The sequence below is a fragment of the Lemur catta genome, chromosome 16, assembly GCF_020740605.2.
Source record: "Lemur catta isolate mLemCat1 chromosome 16, mLemCat1.pri, whole genome shotgun sequence".
Taxonomy (NCBI): Eukaryota; Metazoa; Chordata; class Mammalia; order Primates; family Lemuridae; genus Lemur; species Lemur catta.
Window position 1 is genome coordinate 34,119,105 of NC_059143.1, and position 20,722 is coordinate 34,139,826.

General features: G+C 47.4%; 1 protein-coding gene across 1 annotated transcript in view; it reads right to left on the bottom strand.

The window, feature by feature from the left end:
- Positions 1-13,836: 13,836 nt before the first annotated feature.
- LOXHD1 (lipoxygenase homology PLAT domains 1) overlaps positions 13,837-20,722 on the bottom strand; it is a 99,899-nt gene continuing 93,013 nt past the window's right edge. Inside the window, exons 20-22 of the mRNA XM_045527191.1 lie at positions 20,092-20,250; positions 14,539-14,837; positions 13,837-14,083 (exon numbers count right to left, since the gene is read on the bottom strand). Of these exons, the coding sequence (XP_045383147.1) occupies positions 13,953-14,083; positions 14,539-14,837; positions 20,092-20,250 (589 nt within the window). The 3' untranslated portion in view covers positions 13,837-13,952. The remainder of the gene's footprint in view (positions 14,084-14,538; positions 14,838-20,091; positions 20,251-20,722) is intronic.

The following is a 20,722-nucleotide window of genomic DNA, read 5'->3' on the forward strand; positions in this document are numbered from 1 at the left end:
AGTGACTGTATTTAGCACATATATAAATATAATTTGCACTCGTCAGCAGACTGGGGTAATCCTTTCACTTGCTGCCCTTGGCACCCCCTCCCCCCCAACCTCTCCCCCCACCATTAACCTGCTTTTCCTTCTTCCCTTGTCCCTCCCACAACCTCAGCCCACCCGCCCACTGTCCTCTGAGGAAGGTCACGGGGCACTGGGGTCACTTTCTGCACCCGGGCTCTGACTCAATGGTGGGGGGGGCCAGGAGACTTAGGTTTTCAGACCAACTCTATGACAGACTTCCCCGTGACCTTGAGCAAGTCCCTTAGCCTCTCTGGGTCTCAGTTTTCTGGGCTGGGGTGAGGGAAGAGAACTGGCGGATCTTCAGGATCCCTCTGGTTCGGATAGAAGATGGCACAGAGCCGGTGGGCAATTGCTGTGCTGAGCTGTCTCACCCTCTCAGGAGAGAAGAGAGGGAAGGAGAAAGGATGGAAATGGAAGGAAAAGAGGGGAAAGAAAAAGAGAAGAATAGAGACAGTGGACTGAGAATTTATCTAACGGATTTGCTCTGAAGAGACATCCAGAAGAGATTTTGTCCTTTTCTTTGTAGCATCCTGTGGGTGACAGGGAGATAAGTTAGGTGACATATCCTTGGATATGGGATGTGCCCTTTCATAAGGTTTGGACAGTTATTTAGAGAGTGAGCTGAAATCCACGGCTTGTCAGATACGGGGATGGGGTGCGCAGAAGAGAAGCCCTGGACTGTGGTGTCTGGGATTGGCAGCCCCATCCTGTGGTCTCCAGAGCGCTTGCTGTTGAGATGCCACCCATTGACAACAGATGGGGACATAGATTTTAGAACTGTGGCCTCTTCTCCCCAGCATCTCCTCCTGCACCCTCTGCCTTTGCTCCCTGGGGGCTGTGGGCAGGAGGGGCTGCTATGGAGGGCAGGGGGTGGGCCTCCACTCTCGCTGCCCCTGTAGATGGGGGAGGACTTGGGGCAGTGGCGGCAAAGGCTGGCATAGTGGTGAGCCTGGTGCCTTTCAGCCAAGAGGAGAGAGCAGGTTCTCACCCCCAAGAGGACCCTGTGAGTGGGCTGGGACTGTGGCATGTCTGCCTTCCTCCCACCCCTCCTCCTCCCCTTCCTTCCCAGCTCATCCTCCCTCTTGTCCCTTGACATCACTGCCTTTGCCTGGTGGGGTGAGGCCCCATGGGGATGGTGCTGATGTGGGGGGAGGAAGTGGAGACAGAGATTTGTCACCCAGTCCCGCCAGGCTCATGTGAGCCACTGGGCCATGTGTGGGCCCTAAGCCCCAACTCTGCTCTGGCCAGGTGAGGGTGCCCGTCTCTGGGCTTCCTGCCTGCTGTCTGCCCGGCTGTCCCTGCTGCCTCCACCCTGGAGCCTTGCTTTCCCGTGGAGTCCCCCGCCACCCTGGTGGGAGCACAGCCACCACACTGCCAGGCCTGGCGGACACTTCCCCCTTGGCAGGGCTCCTGGACGGGCATGCCTTATGCTGCTCTGCGGGGTCAGAGTGTGAAGGGGCCCTTTCCCCTGGCTGGCCTGTGCTCCCCCCTTAACACCCGCCTCAACCGCCCCTTCTCCCAGCCCCACCCCTGGCCTTGGATGCGGCTCATTTCCCAGCGCTGGAGCCAGCTGCATCGGGCCCTCAAGGGGGTAATTTGTTTGCCCCTGGTAAGTGAAAGGATTATACTCAGTGTTGATTGTCCTTTTTTGTAATCCTCCTGCTGTTCTGTTCTGTTGTGCTGTGCAACATTTTGCTACATAGACTATTTTATAGCAGAAAGCTAGAAGAATATTTATTATGAATATTAAAGCAATAGTGCATCAATGAAAAGGCGGAGACATTAGGAATTGTGTAAATGCTTAGATTCACTTTTGGTGGATTTTTTGTACTTTATTTATAACTAATAAAAATGAACTGCATTGCTAACTACACCTTACTTGTGCAGGGTGCTTATTTCTATGCATGTCTTTATCCAAGATGCGAGGTAATGTCAGTTATGTAGTTCCCCACAGCTTGTCTCATCCTCCGTCCCCTTTTCACTTATTTCTCCTCCTCCTTTCTCCCTGACCCTTTCCCCCCTCCTCTTCCTCCTCCTCTTCCTCTTCCTCCTCCTCCTCTTCCTCTTCCTCCTCCTCCTCTTCCTGTCTCGTACCTGCTTTTCTCTTGCACCTCTTTATCTCTCAGAGAATCTGTTTTATGGCTGTGATCAACCATCTCATTGAACTGTTTATTAAACATTAGTTATGGATCTTAAAGAAGGAAAGTTCCCACTTTTGATCAGTCCTCAAATGTAAGCTCTTGTGTGTTTGAACTGGAGGGCTCCTTGATTTCCCCATAGGAGAGAAGGAACTTGACTTGCAGCAGTCAACACTGCGGGATTTCTGCTCCCTCGGAAGGGCCCGAGCTCACATGCTCTTTGCCTTGTCTAGCATTTGTCCTCAGAGAAGTGTGGGGTCATGAAAAACTGCAAACAGAACCCATATTAATGAACTTAAAAAAAAAGTAATAGATGTTATTTTTCAGAGCAGTTTTAGGTTAACAGAAAAATGAGCATAAGTACAGAGATTTCCATTATCTTCTCTCCTCACCTCCCCCAGTTTCCCCTTTAATTAACATCTTGCATTGATGTGATATATTTGTTATTTTAATACAATTGATGAGCCAATATTAATACATTATTATTAACTAAAGTGCATAGTTTACATGAAGCTAAGGAATTTTTTTTTTTTTTTTTGAGATAGAGTCTCACTCTGTTGCCTGGGCTAGAGTGCCGTGGCATCAGCCTAGCTCACAGCAACCTCAGACTCCTGGGCTCAAGTGATCCTCCTGCCTCAGACTCCTGAGTAGCTGGGACTACAGGCATGCGCCACCATGCCCGGGTAATTTTTTCTACATATTTTTAGCTGTCCAGCTAATTTCTTTCTATTTTTTTAGTAGATATGGGGGTCTCGCTCTTGCTCAGGCTGGTCTTGAACTCCTGAGCACAAACGATCTGCCCTCCTCGGCCTCCCAGAGTGCTAGGATTATAGGCGTAAACCACCACACTTGGCCAGGTAATGAATGTTTAAATTCCTGTTTTGTTCAAGTGAGATGAACCAAAATACTGTCTGTAGCTTTCCGTACATTTCTATCTATGTATCTTTTCATTCATGAACCAGGGCTTCCTCCTACCTGTCAGAGCAGCCGCTCTTTGGTCTGTTTTATATATGGAGGTCCATCAATGTTTCATTTGACAAAAAACCTTGCTTTTGGGCTTCTTATTTGCTGTGTGTCTTTGGGCAAGCTACTTAAACTCTCTGTGCTTCAGTTTCTTGATCATAGTATGGGAATAATAATAGCATCTGCTTCATAGACTTTTATGAGGATTTAATGAGCTAATATGTGTTAAGCACTTAACACATGTCTGGAATATGGTGAGCACTATAGAAATATTAGCTATGGTTAGGGTGGGAACGTAGTGTAGGATGAGATAGAATTCTCAACACAAAGATTAGAATAGTTTTAAAGAAAGAAAGTTTGTTTTACTTCCCAAAGGGAGGGAAGGACATGGCACAAGAGAAAGAAAGGAGAAATGCTGGCAGAGAGGGTAAGGGGTTCAGGGTTTTTATTGATGGTAAAGGGAGAAGAAAAAAAGTGATTGTTGCCAGCTGATAGCAGAATGCAGCTGTGAAGCGGCAGTGTCTGTTTTTCTTTCATTTTTTTCCCCTCCTCTCTGTGAAGCTGACTTTTCAGTCTCCTTGGAATGTGGTCTGGCAGGAACTGGGGGTCTGAGCTCCTTCTATTTCCTTGGTTCTTTTCAAGTGCTGGGAAAACAAACTCTCAAATAAAACAACAAGGTAATCTTAAAAACAACAAGTTGAGCCACAGGTGGTTAATCAAACAAAGGGGCAATTGTGCACTATGATGGGTCTCTTCAAAGGGGCAATTATGTGCTGTGAGCTTTCTCCTTTTTTTCCTTCCTGTTAGTTTATTTTGCTCTGTTAGATAGTTTATTAACAAGGCCATCCTTTTAGCAATTATGATGATGACAATGATGTTTTGTTTTCTTTAAATCCTGAGCCTTTTGTTCTCTCCTCCCTCTCCTTTTTCTGTAGTGTTTCTCAGTCCCCATCAATGTCCCTTCATCCCTTCTGGCCACCTCCTGCCATGGTCAGCCACCAGCAGCCACCTGTCCAGCAGGAAGGCTGGTGGCTGAGGAATCACAAACAAGACTTCTGAAATAAGTATTTGGTAACAATTTTTTCTGCATTCAGTTGGAAACTCTAGAAGAAAAGCCACATTGAGGCCACTAAGCTGGAAGTACAGACACGTCTTCCCTCCAGTTCATAAGCACCTCCTTCCCCTACCACTATTCAGGTGCCTTTACCCAAATTGTCCCTTCTAAGTTTAGGGCTAAAATGCTCTTTCCTCTCCAAACCTCTATCCAAAACCACCTTTCCTACTGGCTCTCTTTACTCCCTTTGCCTGAGGCTGAGATACCCCCATCCGTCCCCTGGAAAACCCAGATCTTGCCCTTGCTCAGAGCATTTGGGGGTGCCTAGGAGCGGTTGACGCCTGGTGCCAGGCCCCGCAAAGGGGCTAGGAGTAATGGGGGTGCCTGCTCAGGATGGACACACCAGGAGGCCACAGGAATGGGGCACCCATTGTCCTGTCTGACCTCATCCGTTCATACCCTACAAATCAGAATTCAAAGAAGAATTGTGTCTGGACTGAGCTGAGTTTACTGGTATCAAAATCTTGGATAAAAACGGTTGTTCAGCCAGAGAACTGGGAAAATAACATTAGAAGGCTTTTGTTTAACCTACTTAAGAGCAAGAGTGTTTTTTAGATTTTGGTGCAACAGTTTGTATGTAAATAGCTTGTGCTAATTGCAAATGAGTCTTATCTTTTCTTTAAAGTAGACCCTCAGGGATACTTGGAAATACTTTGTTAGCAGTTACTCCAAAGCAATATAATTACCGTTCTCTCCAATATTCGTTAATACAGACTTGTCTCTAAATCAGGTGGGGAAAGATGGAGCTCATATAAAACCTTGTCACTCACAAAGCCATCCTTATAAGGAAGAGCTTTGGAGCCCTGTGAGCCCTCAATACCCAAGGGGGCTTGGGGAGGGAGTGAGCCTCTCTTGCAAGGACTGCAGGGAAAGGAAGGGAGGTGCTGGGGAAAGAAGAGACCCTCCCCTTCTTTTGTCTTCTTCACCCAGAGCCCTAACGAGGGTGTTGGCCAGAGGAGAGGTGGCATTCAAGCCCCTCCTGCCCATCACGGGCTGTGGACTACGGCGTTGGGGTGAGACAGGTTAGGAGGCCTTTCCAAGAAAAGGTCTGTTCACTCTCACCATGCTGGCTGTGGGGTCTCAGCCTTAGCATTAGGACTGTTGGGGTACAGAGCTCTGTGGGGGCTACAGGTAAAAGAATATCTTTCCGCTGGGGCCAGGACAGGAGGCCCGTGCTCTTCAGTACTAGCCCTGCTCTGCATGAGCCTGAGGCTGGACATCTCCTTTAACTTTGTCCCCCTGGGCCTTTGCTCACCTCATCTTAGTCCCTGCACTGCTTTCTGTCCTGCCACCAGCAAGAGGATGTATTGAAATGCAAAGCCCAGGCCAGGGAGGATAGGGTAAGACTTGTGGGGGGAGGCCCACTCCTGGGGGCTCCTCCTGGGTGTCCCTCATTCCTGTCTCAGGGTACTTGGCAGGGATGGGACAGCAGCCAGGCCTGGGCATAGCAATCAGCTGAGAATAGAATGCAGTAGGTCAGCCTTTTCCCACCCTTCTCCCTGGGACCTAGTAAGCAGTTCTCCCCTCTCCTTTGCCTACAGCCTCAGCATGGCTTGTATGGCAGAAGGACGACTGCAGGGCCTCAAACAATGTAACTTGCTCAGGCCCTGGCACCTCCTAGGGAAAGTCAGTACCCAGCCCCCAAAAGCAGGCTCATCCTATAACATTGTGGAGCTGCGACCCAGCTGATGTTAAGTTCTGCAATACTCCTGGCACCTCTCCCTTGACCCCTCCCTCGTCATGCACCTGCTCCCACCTCCTCCACTGCTGCCCCAAGTCCTGCTTTATGAGGGGTCCCATTCAAGCACTCAGAGTGCAGAGGGCATCCGTCGGATGGCCTGGTTCAAGCGCAGCCTTGCCCCTGTGTGACCCTCAGTGAGTCAGAGGACCTCTCTGGTCCTTAGTTCTTACGCCTATAGAGCAGGAAGGCTGGGCTAACGTGGGGCCTCATGGCAAGGTCTTTGTTCACGCTGTGTGCCCATAAACAAGATAGGGTGCCTTCCGGCTTCAGGAGTTTCCCCCTCGGTGACGACTGGTCTCTGGTCTGTCATTGGTACCTGAAATTCTTATTAACGGATTCTAATTCCTTTGAATAAACCAGTATTACCTGTAGTGTTAAAAATGGGAGATGTATTGGTGGTGTGTTTTTATTTATATGTTTCTGAACTTGTGGCTGTAAGGGTTTGAGGTAGCTTATGGTAATACATAAAGTGCTTTTATACACATATTTATAGTTATTTACTTATCTAAATCCAGGATGTAGAAAATAAAAGTTGGAGATAGCTCCCTTCAAATTTGAAGATTAAACTCATTTGTTTTGGAAGCTTCACTTAAAGGAGCACAAAAGAATAAGAAACACTTAAATCCATTGGGCCTAGGAGACAAGAGATGTCAACAAAATGGTTCAAGATGAAAGAGGATGGATGAGATGAAACTGATTAGCAGAGAGAAGAAAACTGACACCTCTTAGCCCCACGGCTCAAGGAGCTGACATGAAAAAAGCGTCTGGAACATTACAGGAAATAGAAATCTCTAAACAGGGGGCTTGTGAGCGTGGGAAGATGACGAAGCTCTTCTGATGAAGACAGGGTGATTGGTTGAGAGTCTAAGGAGCAGTTAGACCCTTGGATTCCTTTCCCACTCCCAGCCAGGGGACTACCCACCCCATCCCATATTCCACACAGCTGAGATGGCATGTGCATGCTGTGTACACTGGCAGCCTCATTTGAGATCAAAACCCAGCAGCTCAGGGTGAGCCGGAATGTTCCTTTCCCCGAGTGTACGGTGTGGCTACTCAGAGTTGTAAGGGCATCATCATGATGTCCTATAAATGTTAAGCTATTTACACAGGGTTTTGCCAGAAGAGACGGGAGAAGGGATGCTCTCAGTCTCACCAGTTACTAGAAGGAGTCTGCGCCCTGGGCTGGAGAGCACCCTGGGAGCCTTCTGCCAAGGGCAGGCTGCATGGGCAACAGCCCAGAGCTTTGCAAGGGCTGAGGGCATCAGGAAAGACAAGGTCAAGCTATGTTTGTGGGCGGGGAATAGGGGTACAGCTGGGAATACTGGGGAAGAGGAAGCCGGGAGGATGCTGGAGTTGGTGTTCATCTCTGATATTTAGCCCAGGGGCAGCCCTGTTTCATCTGATTACCTCTGAGGCTGAAGTTGCCCTGGCAACAGCCTGGCAACCTCTCCTTCCAGAGTGCTGGGGTGGTTCCCAAAGACAGCAGGATCTCTCCAAGAAGAGAAAGTCTCAAGCTTCAGATTCTTGTCCTTGTTGGAGTCATAGTTGATCAGAGCAAGAAAGGAACTAGGAGAGCATCCAGTCACTTGAGTCACGAGCCTACTAAGCAGTAGGGATGAAACTGAGGATAATGACAGTTAACATTTCCTAAACACTTACTAGGTGCCAGACACCATGCTCAGCTGCTTACATGACCTGCCTTATTTATCTTTATAATGATCCCTATGACATTGGGATCATCTTCGATTTTCAGGAGAAAGTTTTCAGGGCAGTTCCATGACTTGCCCAAGGTTACACAGCTAAGAAGTAAGGGTGGGATTTGAATCCAGACTCCAGAACCCTTAACTCTTGCCTTCTGCTGCCCCCCTAGAACCCCAGTCTCTGAGTTATAGTTCTCGGCCCTTCACATTATTCCAAGGATGTCCAGGGATGCTCAGGGGAAGTGGAAGACTCAGAGAGAGTCCCCTCCTCAGAGTATACCTTCAGAGATGCCCCATCTGATAGGGAAACCTCATACACTGTTGGTGGGAATGTAAATTAGTACAACCATTATGGAGAACAGTATGAAGGCTCCTCAAAATACTAAAAATAGAACTACCATATGACCCAGAAGGTGCACTGCTGGGTCATAAGGGAAGGAAAGGAAATCAGTATAACAAAAAGATATCTGCACTCCCATGTTTATTGCAGCACTATTTACAGAAAATCTATCCTTCAAAAATGAAGGAGAAATAGTCTTTCCCACACAAGCAAAAACTAGGGGAATGCATCACCACTAGACTGGCCCTAAAAGAAATGCTTAAGAGATGTTCATGTGTGAAAGCAAAAGGATAATATCTAACATCATGAAAACACACAATAGCATAAAACTCAGTGGTAGAGCAGATACACAAATGAGAGAGAGAAAGAAGTCAAACATTACCATTAGAGAAAACCCACCAAATCCTAAAGGTAAACAATAAAAGAGGAAGAAAGGAACAAAGGATATACAAAACAATCAGAAAACAAGTGACAAAATGACAGAAGCCCTCATCTATCAATAACAACCTTGAATGTAAACAGTTTAAATTCCCCATTTAAATTCCACACTGACTAAATGGATTAAAAACAAGACTCAACTATATCCTGCCTATAAGAAACCCACTTCATGTATAAAGACATACATAAACTGAAAGTGAAGGGATGAAAAAAATTCCATGCAAATGGAAACCAAAAGCATGCAGGAGTAGCTATACTTATATCAAATAAAATAGAATTTAAGCCAAAAAATATAAAAAAGACAAAGTCATTATCTAATGATAAAGGGATCAATTAAATAAGAGGATATACAATTCTAAATATATATGCACCCAACACCAGAGCATCCAGATATATAAAGCAGATATTATTAGAACTAAAGAGGAAAATAGACCCCATTACAATAATAATTAGGGACTTCAAAAGCTGACTGCCAACATTGGACAGATCCATTAGACAGAAGATCAACAAACACTGGACTGGTCCCAATAAAATTAAAAAAATAAAAATCATATCAACTATCTTCTCCATAGTAATGGAAGTCCTAAACAGAGCAATCAGGCAAGAGAAAGAAACAAAGAATCCAAATTGGAAAAGAGGAAGTCAAATTGTCCCTCCTTGCAGAAAACACAATCTTATATATAGAAAAATATCAGGATTCCATCAAAAAACTACTTTTAGAACTGATAAATAAATTCAGTAAAGTTACAGAATACAAAATCAACATGCAAAAAGCAGTAGCATTTCTATATACCAAAAATGAACTAGCTGAAAAGCAAATCAAGAAGGCAATCCTATTTACAGCAACTAAAAAAATATATGTAGGAAGAAATTTAACCAAGGAGATGAAAGACCTATATGAGGAAAACTTCAAAACACTGTAGAAAAAAATTGAAGAGGACATCAAAAAAATGGAAAGACAACCCATGCTCATGTATTGGAAGAATTAATATCATTAAAATGACCATAGTGTCCAAAGAAATCTACATATTCAATGCAATTCTTACCAAAATACTAATGACATTCTTCACAAAAATAGAAAAAAAATCCTAAAATTCATATAGACCCACAACAGACCTTGAATAGCCAAAGCAATATTAAGCAAAAAGAGCAAAGCTGGAAATGGCACACTATTTGACTTCAAAATATATTACAAAGGTACAGTAACCAAAACAGCATAGTATTGTTATAAAAACAGACACATAGACCAATGGAACAGAATAGAAAACCCAGAAATATATTCACATATTTACAGCCAACTGATTTTTGACAAAAGTATCAAGAACATGTATTGAGAAAAGGATACCCTCTTCAATAAATGGTGCAGGGAAAACTGGATATTCACATGCAGAAGAATGAGAGGAGACCCCTATATCTCATCATACACAAAAATCAACTCAAAATGGATTAAACACTTCAACATAAGACCCCAGATTATAAAACTACTAGAAGAAAACATAACATAGGGGAAACACTTCAGGACACTTCAGGTCTAGGCTAAGATTTTATGGCTGAGACTTCGAAAGCACAGGCAACAAAAGCAAAATTAGAGTAATGAGACTAAATTAAACTAAAAAGCTTCTGCACAGCAAAGGAAAAATTAACAGAGTGAAGAGACAACCTCTGAAATGGGAGAAAACATTTACAAACTGTTCATCCGAAGAGACTAATAGCCACAAGATACAAGGAACTCAAACAACTCAGTAACAAAACCCCAAATAATCCCATTAAAAAGTGGGCAGGGGAACGGAATATACATTTGTCAAAAGAACACATACAAATGGCCAAGAAGCATATAAACAAGCTCAATATCACTAATCATCAGAAAAATGAAAGTCAAAACTACAATGAGATATCATCACACCCAGTTAGAAGGGCTATTATCAAAAAGACAAAAACCAAATGCTGGTGATGATGCGAAGGAAAGGGAACTCTTATACACTGTTGGTGGAAATGTAAATTAGTACTGCCATTATGGAAAACAGTAACGATGTTTCTCAAAAATAAAAATAGAACTATTATATGATGCAGCAATACCACTACTGGGTATTTATTTATCCAAAGGAAAGGAAATCAGGATATCAAAAAAATACCTGTGCTTCCATGTTTATTGCAGCACTGTTCACATTAGCCAAAATATGGAATCAACTTAAGTGGCCATAAACAGATGAATGGATAAAGAAAATGGGTTATAGATACACAATTGAATACTATTCAGCCATAAAAGTGAATGAAATTCTGTCATTTGCAGGAACTTGGCTGGAACTGGAGGCCATTGTGTTAAGTGAAATAAGCCAGGCACCAAAAGACAAATATCGCATGTTCTCACTTATATGTGGGAGCCAAAAAAGCCAATCTCATGGAGGTAGAGAATAGAATGATCGATACCAGAGGCTGGGATGTGTGTGTGTGGGTGAGCGGGGGTTACGAAGAGAGGTTGGTTAATGGATTAAAAACATACAATTAGAAGGAATAATTTCAAGTGTTTGATAGCACAGTAGGATAACTATAGATAATAATAATTTATTTTATATTTCAAAATAGTTAGAAGAGAAGTTTTAAAGTGTTCCCAACACAAAGCAATGATAAATATTTGAGGTAATGGATATGCCCTGATTTGATCATTACACATTGTATGTCTGTGTCAAAATATCACATGTATCACATAAATATGTACAATTATTGTGTATCAATAAAAAAATGTGAAGCACAGTGCCTAGAGAGATGGAGGGGTAGATGGGTGACAGGGAGTCTTCAGGAAGACAGGACAGCCCTAGCAGAAGCACAGCAGAGGGGACAGTGTGTGTGGCATTGCTGGAGGGTACCATGTTGGGCACAGAGCTATAGGCAACTTGCTGAGATGGGCTTGGCCCAGGTCCTAGGGATTTGGAGAATCAGGTGAGCTTGGGGTCAGAGGTGCCCTGTAGGTAAGAAAGTACACCTGAATGAACCAAAGATAGTAAAAGATTCGTATGGAGCTTTCACAGCACAGTCTCATGAGTTCCTGACAAGTCCTCTGGGGAAAGCTGAGCAGGCAATGAGGGAAGGGAGGCAGGAACGCTGACTAAGGCCATGGGGATGTGGCTGTGCCAGGCCTGCCCTGCCACAACAATAGTGAGTCAACGTCTACAGAACACACCAGCAACAGGATAACAACGGGCTCTTCCTGTACCAATTTTGGCTGCATCAACAAGACAACAGATGCCATATTCCACAGTGAGACCGCCATGCAGCATTTGCCAGAGAGACATGGCAGAGAACTGGTTGGCACTCTGGACAGAGCATCCTCCCCCAGGTTATGAGGGAGGCTGGAGAGACTGGGAGGCAGTGGGGACAAGCAAGGGACATTCAGAGAGAGAGCTGAGTGTCCCCTTCCTCTTGGCTGCCCTTTAACCCAAGGCTAGAAATTGGGGCTTCAACAGAGCTATTTGCAGAGGGGGTGGATCCACCTCGATGGAGGTCACAGTGGCCTGCCCCTCTGGAGAAGTCGTAGGGGTGAGAGATGGGCTGGCTGGCCAGCACGGAGAGATGAGTGGCCTGAATGCCCAGAGTTTCAGAACGCAGCGTGCTGGAGGACCTCTTGTGGAGTGTTTTAGGTCCTAAACAAAAGGGCAGTGTGGAGGGTGAACACAAGTGCTCATAAGAGAAAGCCTAAACCCCTGCCAAGTCCAGAAAGAGACACCAACTACAACAGCAGACCTCAGATGGGAAGCTGCCTGCTCCCGTCACCTCACCTCCTCCACTGGAGGAGTCAGAAACCCAGGGGCACCAACACTTGGTAGGGGGAGGAACAGGGCAAGGGAGGGGAAAAGAGGCAAGGCTGACTCACACACACACACACACACACACACACACACACACACACACACAGAGTCATGCATGCTCTTATACACACACATCCACATGCACACACCACACATGCATACCACATACACACACACTCATGCACACAACATATACACACCCACCACAATGCTTACACACATGCCCACACATATACTTGCACGTGCTCACACACTCACACTCTCACCTCTCCCTCACTGCACGGCCCACCCGCGACAGGACGGAGCTGGGGGATGGGAGGAAGCTCAGTTTTAAGTTTGATGTTTTGACCTTTGTATTGGGGCTGGACATTGAGATCACAGAATAGAGATGGACTTTGTGACTTAAAGGGTTTTTTGGACTTTTTATTATCTAAGGGAGTCCAGAGGAGTTGGGGGGCTTGTCTAAATTTTCATCCAGGCACAGGGGAAGAACCAGCTCCACAGAAAGAGATGAAAATAGAGCTATTTAATGATTCCTCCTTCCTCCTCCTCCTCCTCCCTCATGAGTCCTCTTGTTCAGCATGGTGACTATACTCACCATTTCATGCAGGCGCTGTGCAAGTTGACCAAGGGGTTGAAAAAATAAAGGAAAAAAAGTAATGTATGCACTGAATTAAAACCACATACCTATTAACTCGTTTAGTCCTCATGATAACCTATAATGTAGGCATTACTAGCATTCTTTCTATTTTACAGATGAGGAAACTGAGACCCAGAGAGATGAAATAACGTGCCCAGAGACTCAGCTGCTAAGAGGCAGAGCTGGGATTCGAACCCAAGCAGGCTGCACCCAGAACCTGTGTGTTTAACCTCTCTCCAAGAGATCTCTGAGAGCTGCCTGAACTTGCCACAAAGTCCTGAAGCCTAACTAAGAGTTTAGATTGAGGGTGTAGGTGACACAGCAGGGCAGCAGAAACAGTGGCACTGGGGTGCCCTCCTGTAGAACGACTCCTTGGCCTGACTCTCCTTGCTGCTGTCCTTTTCTCTGCAGGAAAGTCACAAGTTAAGTGCTGAGCTCTGCTAAGGCTTGTGCGTGTGTTGCCAGACTCCTTTGTGACTGTCAGTCAGGGAGTGTGCATGCATTTGTGTGTATCTGTGTGCGTGCCCAAATGTGCAGTTCTGCTGCTGCCTCTCCATCAAGGTCACGTCCCCCTTGAGGGCAGAGACTGTGTCTTCATTTTGCTCCTGATCCCCTCTCAGCTCTCAGTCCAAACATTGCCCACAGAGAGCCCAGCGCTACTCACCAAATAACCCAAGGTCCCCGCTTTCCCTCCCAGGCTCCTCGTGCAGTGGCGACCAGGCTGTTGCAGGTGCCATGCCATCGCCTTTGGGCCGAGTCCCGCCTGTGTCATCACAGGCTGGATAACCAGCAGGCCCTTGCCAACGTGCTCTCTGCAAAGTGACGGAAAGAATGATCTACTTTTCACAGGCTCATAAACCCCCCAGCAAACACACTTCCTCCTGATGTTTTCCTCCATTTGCCCCTGGATTTATCGAAACTGGAGAAGACGTACATTTCTTAGCAAGCAGATGCTAAGAGGAATTCTTTATGGGGTGTGGTTGGCAATAATTTAATTATCCCAGCTTTTTCAGGGGAAAGTGTTAATTAGTTTTTGCCTAAAATACACCATCTTGATCGTCTCTCCTTCCCCACTCCTATCCCCTGGGTGAAGCCCCAATTTCCCAGCCACACTCTGTAGCAAGTCCCAGCCTGGCACCGCTGCTATTATGGGAAAAGGAACTGCAAGAAGTTATTTTTGGGCAGCCACGGATTGTGACACACCGCGATTAGGAGTCTTGTAGGTCCCAGAGACTGAGAGTGGGGAGAGGAGAAGGACCCCACAAAGAGTCACCCACAAATAGTGGCCTCCGAAGCACCTCGAAGGTCCCCAGTGCGCTCCCGGAGGGACGCGGCTGCTGCCCACCAAGGCAGAGGGCAGGAAGGTGTGGTCAGGGCCCTCCGCGACAGGGTGGCAAGGGCGCCTGCAGCCCCTCAGGCAGAAGGGAAGAGGTCTCTCCAGGTGAGGCCGTCCCCCCGCTTCTTGTCCAGCCACCTGCCGCAGTTGAAGATGGTGGCCACGCCGGTGCTGGTGTTGGTGACCTCCACCTTGTCCACCAGCCAGCCCGAGCAGTGGCCGCTGCTGTCGTGCTCCAGCCGCACCTTGCGCAGCTCGCCCAGCGCCAGCGTCTCCAGGAAGAAGCGGTCGGTGCTGCCGCGCTCGAACAGGTTGCGCAGCCTCTGCTTCAGCTCGCGCCTGCCCGTGTCCCCGTTGGCCCCGAAGATGGTCACGAAGACGTTGGCGTCGGTGCCCGCCCCCGGCTCATAGCCCGTCGTCACGATGACCTCGTATCTGACGGGCACCAGGCTCTGGATCTTGCTGGCAAAGGTCTCGGTCGTCTTGGTGACCTCGAATACCTTGAAGTACTTCCTCTTCCTCTTGAGGGGGATGAGGCAGTCGCAGTTGAAGAAATACCTGGCAGGGACGCGGGAGAGAGGCGGGAGGGGCTCAGCGGACGCTGGCCAAAGTCACCCCCTGCCCCTGGAAGTCCCCTAGTCATCCACAAACGGGTCCTTGCCCAGGTGACAGGATATTGGAGCTGGAAATGTCCCGGCTAAAATGTGAGTGCAAGGTCTTGTTTAACTTAACATTCACAGTAGAGGGGCATCGCCATCCTTCTGGTTGTTCCTTGATTATTATTATTATTATTTTTTGAGTCAAGGATCTCACTCTATCACACAGGCTGGAGTGCATCATTATAGCTCATTGTAACCTCAAACTCCTGAGCCTGAGCCATCCTCCTGCCTCAGCCTCCCAGGTAGCTGGGACTACAGGTGCATACCTCCATGCCCAGCTAAGTTTTCTATTTTTTTGTTGTAGAGATGGGATCTCGCTCTTGCTCAGGCTGGTCTCAAACTCCTGGCCTCAAGCAATCCTCCCACTTCAGCCTCCCAGAGTGCTAGGATCACAGGCATGTGCCACCGTGACCAGCTGCTCCTTAATTCTTCTACTTCTTCCCCCCACCCCCACCTCTCACACTCCATATCCAATCCATAAGCAAATCCTGTTGACTGTATCTTTACTATATATCCAGAACCAGCCCACGTGAAAATACTGCCCAGTATCTCACTATCTGCTCTGCGGCTACTCTGCTCCAAGTCACCATCATTGTCTACCCAGAAAACACCAAGAGCCTCCTAACTGGTCTCCCCACTTCTTGCTACCTGTGGCCATATCTCTACACAGCAGCCACGTGATCCTGTTGAGATGAAGCCCAAGTATGTCATCCCTCTGCTCAGAACCCTCCACTGGCTTCCAGATCAAGTACGAAGCAGAGACTTTACAATGGCCTACAAGACCCCTCATGACCAGACCTTCCCGACCTGTTGCCTGCTTTTCTCCCAGCTCTCTCCACTCCCACCTGCTGATACCCTTGCTCCCTCAAAGGGACTGATTAATGTTTGCAGCTGGTGTTGTCACCTTCAGAGGAAACCAAATCCAGAGTGACAATCCCAGGCAGAGCAAAGTGGAAAAGTGACTATGGAACCTGTGCTCCCAAAGCCCTCACACCTGGCTGAGTTGACCTATGAGAGTGTGTGTGTGTGTGTGTGTGTGTGTGTGTGTGTGTGTGTGTGCGCGCGCGTGCGTGGACTGCAGAGTACAAGGGGCAAAAGAAAATCCTCTACTGAAGAAGCCACCACAAGCAGAATTGCTTGGCCCCCAGGGCCAAGAGAAATGGTCTTGGACTAAGAAGTACCCCACTAACCTTATCTTGCAGGTACTCAGTTTTAGCCTCTGGGTAATGGCAGTGAGTCCAAGACTTAAAAGGAGGAAATCAGAAGGCACAGTGGGAAAATGCTGCACCAGGCATAAAAGGGCCCCAGTCCTGACACCTACCACCTATGTGACCTTGGGCAAATCACATCCCTTATCCAGATCTTGATTTTCCCACTGGCAAAGCTAGAGGTTTGGACTGAACAAATGCTATGGTTTCTTCCCACTCCAGTTTGCTAATATTTTAACAGCTTTGGAAATAAGCAGTCCTGGCTCTGGCTAATGACTTCAGGAATGCAGCACTGAAAGGGTGTGCCTAGTGGTGCAAAATCAAGCCCTATTTTAGATGAAAATTCTTAACAGCAAAAAGAACTTGGTTTTCTGCATGATTACTCAATGACAGGGCTTTGCATTCCTGCATCTCATTTGCTTCCATGACAACCTGATCATCATCCTCCCATTTCACAGATGGGAGAACTAAGGCTTGGAGCAGAAAAGTCACTGTTTAAGGTGACCCTGAGCCAGGGCCTGCCTGGCCCCTGAAGAGTGAGCCATTTAAAGACATTCCACAGGAAATCCTTATTCTGTTTTGAGATCTTTCTTCCTCTAATTTATCACATGATAAATTTGGATTGTTGTTACATACCACAATTTCTTAGAGGGGGATATACTTACATTCTTTGTTATAAAATTCTTTTAAAATGTATTTCTTTATGCATATGCCCACTTATATACATACTTCTATATAAGTACACAAGTCATCTGATCATAGGCAAGCTTTTTTAAATGCACTTTTTTTTTTTTGCTTCCCTTTTGCTTAGCTCTATCTCCTTCTTTCTCTTTCCTCACTACTTTAGCATTCCGTTACCTCGGATAACCCATGCAACAGTTGAGGGTGTAGCCTGCCAAATTCCCTCCACTTCACCCAGCCCTGCACAGAACCACATATACATAGACATATGGGGATGTCAGTGTTCCCTTTACAAAACGGCATCATATAAGACATGTTTTCTTGTATCTTGCTTTTCTCACCCAACAATGCTTCCTGGGAGTTGCTCCAAGTCATCTGGTATGCATTTAATTCATTATTTTTGAGGGCTGAAAAATATTCCCTGGTGTAGCTATAAGGAAATGTTTTCTAATAGACATAAGATCACCAGAATATGGGCCTTAAGGACCTTGTAAGGCCAAGGCTCTAGCTATGGAAGGACATAGCAGAGTGGCCAGCCAGAATAAAGGCAAAGCAGAGAATAATGAGCAAAAAGTAACAATCTGTATTTAAAACCATGTATAATGTGAACATACTTCTGTGAACATTGCATATGTGAGATATGAGAAAAATGCTAGAGAGCGTGAGGTCATCAAAATGCTCATGGCGGGGCCATCTCGGATAAGTAAGGCTCTAGGGAATTTTTACTTTCTTTTATACACTTTTCTGTATACTTAAGTTTTTATAATGATTAGAGATGCTGTTGGGATAAAGCAATACAGGTGTTTGCAGTTTTAAAAACAAAGGCCTCTCTGTGTGTCCTTCCACTGAAATCCTGAGGATATTAGCGACAAACGAAACAGGTCAGAAAAGTAAAAAGGAAAAGAAGGGTTGGAATTGGAAAAAGTTAGAAGATGGAAATTTGGAGGTTGTTGTGTTTGTAAGAGCTTGAGCTTAGATTCATTTTTAATTCATGGGAATCCAAATGTGGCTAACGTGATGGTTGGGAGGGAGCTGTGGACGCAGGGGCCGTGTCAGTTGAGTGGTGTTATGATGCAGACTGTAGGTGCCTTCCAGGACAAGGCCCTGTGAGTCGCCACCAGGATTAAACACACCTGCAAAGGCCCCCCCTGGATGAAAGCAACATTTCTGGGAGAGACAGGTTTTCACCCATCAGAGACCACAGGTGTGAGACCTACGCAGTCAGGGGTGGGCTGAGGCATGACTTCTGAGAGCTCCCACGCTGAACCCCCTGCCATCCTCCCCTACCCCAGACCTTACAGAGTATCTGGCTCTCCCCGCAAAAGAGAGTGAGGCACAGAGAAGTGAGGGGCAATTGCCTGAAGCCACACAGCTGACCAGGTGACAACCTTAGTATCCAGGGGCCTTTGCCTCTTCCCTCCTGAGACTAGGAGGTGCCAGGTGGTGCTGAGAGCTCTCGCTCACAGCCAATATTGTGGGTTTAAAGGTAACTCCAGGGTGACTTTTACTTTATTTTATTTTGGGGAGTTTGCAGAAGAGCTGTATCAGCAGCCACAGTCTCTAGGGACGGGAGGCAGTAGGAGCAGCAGAAGGGGTGTTGACCTGGCCGTGACTTGCTGGGAGAGTCATTCGCTCTTCTGGGCTGGTCTCCCAGCTCTCAAGTCCTCATCAGTATCGGTCCTATCAGCCACACCCAGAAACTCCTACAGGATTTATTGTACCCAGGCTGGGTTTTCTCTAAAAGAACAGCAAATAATGTCACAGCCCAAAAGGGAAGCTGCTGTGGACTGAATTGTATCCTCCCTGCCCCCAGTTCATATGTTGAATTGGGGCGAAGCTGAAACTCCCAATGTATTTGGAGATGGGAGCCTTTGAGAAATACTTAGGTTTAGATGAGGTCATGAGGGTGGGGCCATCATGATGGGATCAGTGCTCTTATAGGAAGAGGAAGAGAAACCAGAGCTCTCCCTCTGCCTTGTGAGGACACAGGGGGACAGTGGCCATCTGCAGGCCAGGAAGAGAGCCCTCACCAGAACCCAACCATCATGGCACCTGGTCTCAGACTTCCAGCCTCCAGCCTCCAGATCTGTTAGAATTACATTTCTGTTGTGTAAGCCACCCAGTCTCTGGTATTTTTCCATGGCAGTCTGAGGAGACTAAGACAGAAGTTCAGAGGTCAGAACCCTTTCTTGCCCAATTCCCAAAGGGAAAACTTTAGAAGTCCAGGGGGACCCAAATCCAGGGACCCTGCAGGCCACAAGCTGAGCCTGGACAGACACTGCTTTGAGAAGCCTGGGCTCCTGAGGGCCAGAGCCTACAGCTGAGAAAACCACCTGCATCTAGCAGGCCTGCACCTGGCTGCTGCTCCTGTGTGGGCAGTGGCCACTTTCCCTGGTGCAGGAAAGGATCTGGGGTGTGAAATGAGCAAGGCCAGCCCCGGGGAGGGGACATGCTGGGGTGAGGGGCTGGCAGTGGTTCTGGGTGGGACGCCCCAGCAACCTGGCCCTGTGAGCTGAGCACTCAGCTCTCACTCACTCTTCTGCAAGCTCTGACCTTGCCTTCCCCTCACCACCCTCCCTGCTTCCTTCTCAGTGTCTTTGCTGCCTTCCAGAGCCTCAGGGCTCTTTCTGGCTTCCAGTGTGGTTACCAAGTGGTTTTAATTAGACAAATTGATGGCTGTGACTATGTTGCCCAGGTAACTAAGACCCTTAATCCTGCAGAAATGCCTGAGTCTCCAGAAGGCCCTGACAGGACAAATGCAGAGCCCCATATCTGTGGCACTGCGAGACAGGTGGGCCATTGGATCAGCCCAGCTTGTCTCTGGTCTCTACTCGGCCCACGTGGATGGTGGGTTTTCACTATGACCATGCAAACAGCAGGCTTTGAAGCTGTATTCCTTTGTCATTATAGAGTGAGGGAGGGAGAAGGCAAGGGAAGTCTGCTGTCTGGCACTGTTTGCCTTCCTCAGAGTTCTTCCAAGGAGGAAGGAGGCAGCGGGGAGAGGGGGTGGGCATCTGAGCAGTTCCAAGGAGGCTCTGATGGAAGGAGGTGAGGTCCCTGGATTCCAAGGCTGGGTGCACTAAAGGTCATCTGGGCTAGTCCCCTGCCTCTGGCGGTAGACACACAGTTCAGGGAGCTTCAGAACAGTACAGCTGCCTCTTCCTTTCCTGGCTTGTAGGCCTCCTGACTGGGGTGACCTCGGCCCCAAAGGGACACCTCCCCACACCCTGTCCTCTTGTACTGAGAGTCTCAAAACATACATACACATTGCCATACTCCATCTCGGTAATGGTAATGGTCTTGACATGCCAGACCAGCTCTCTCTTGGGGATGAACCGGTCCTCCCTGGCGAGGTGGCCCACGCAGAGGGAGGTGATGTCCCCCAAGTAGACACTGTCAAACTCGAATGTGTCTGTGGTCCCCCTGCAGGAAACAAAAGTGGGGCGAGTGAGCTGCCTTTGCCCACTGAAGTTGGTAAGCATTCGCTGAAGGCCCTGCAGCATCCTGGGGCCAGGGAACAAGGACAGGATGGCAAGGAGACCGGCTGGCAGTCCTGCGTTCTTTGAGGGATTCCATCTGGTTTTGGAACAAGACAATCACAATTAAAAATCTCTAATAGCTGTCTGGTCCCAGCTCCAGTGAATGGTGACGTCATTAGGCAGGATGAAGTCGGAGGAGGGTGGGGCCCTGGGGATTGAGCTGGGGGGGGGATGGTGAGATCCAGAGAGCAGAGGGGGGAGAGGGAAGGAGACTTCCCAGAAGGGGACTTGTCTCAGCAAAGTCCTGGGATGGAACAGTGGAGTGTGGAGGTGCAGGTATTTCTGGGGCCCAGTGAGGGCAATGGTGATGGAGAAGAGGGGTGTAGGCAGTCTGTGGGGGTCTGTAAGTGCCCAGA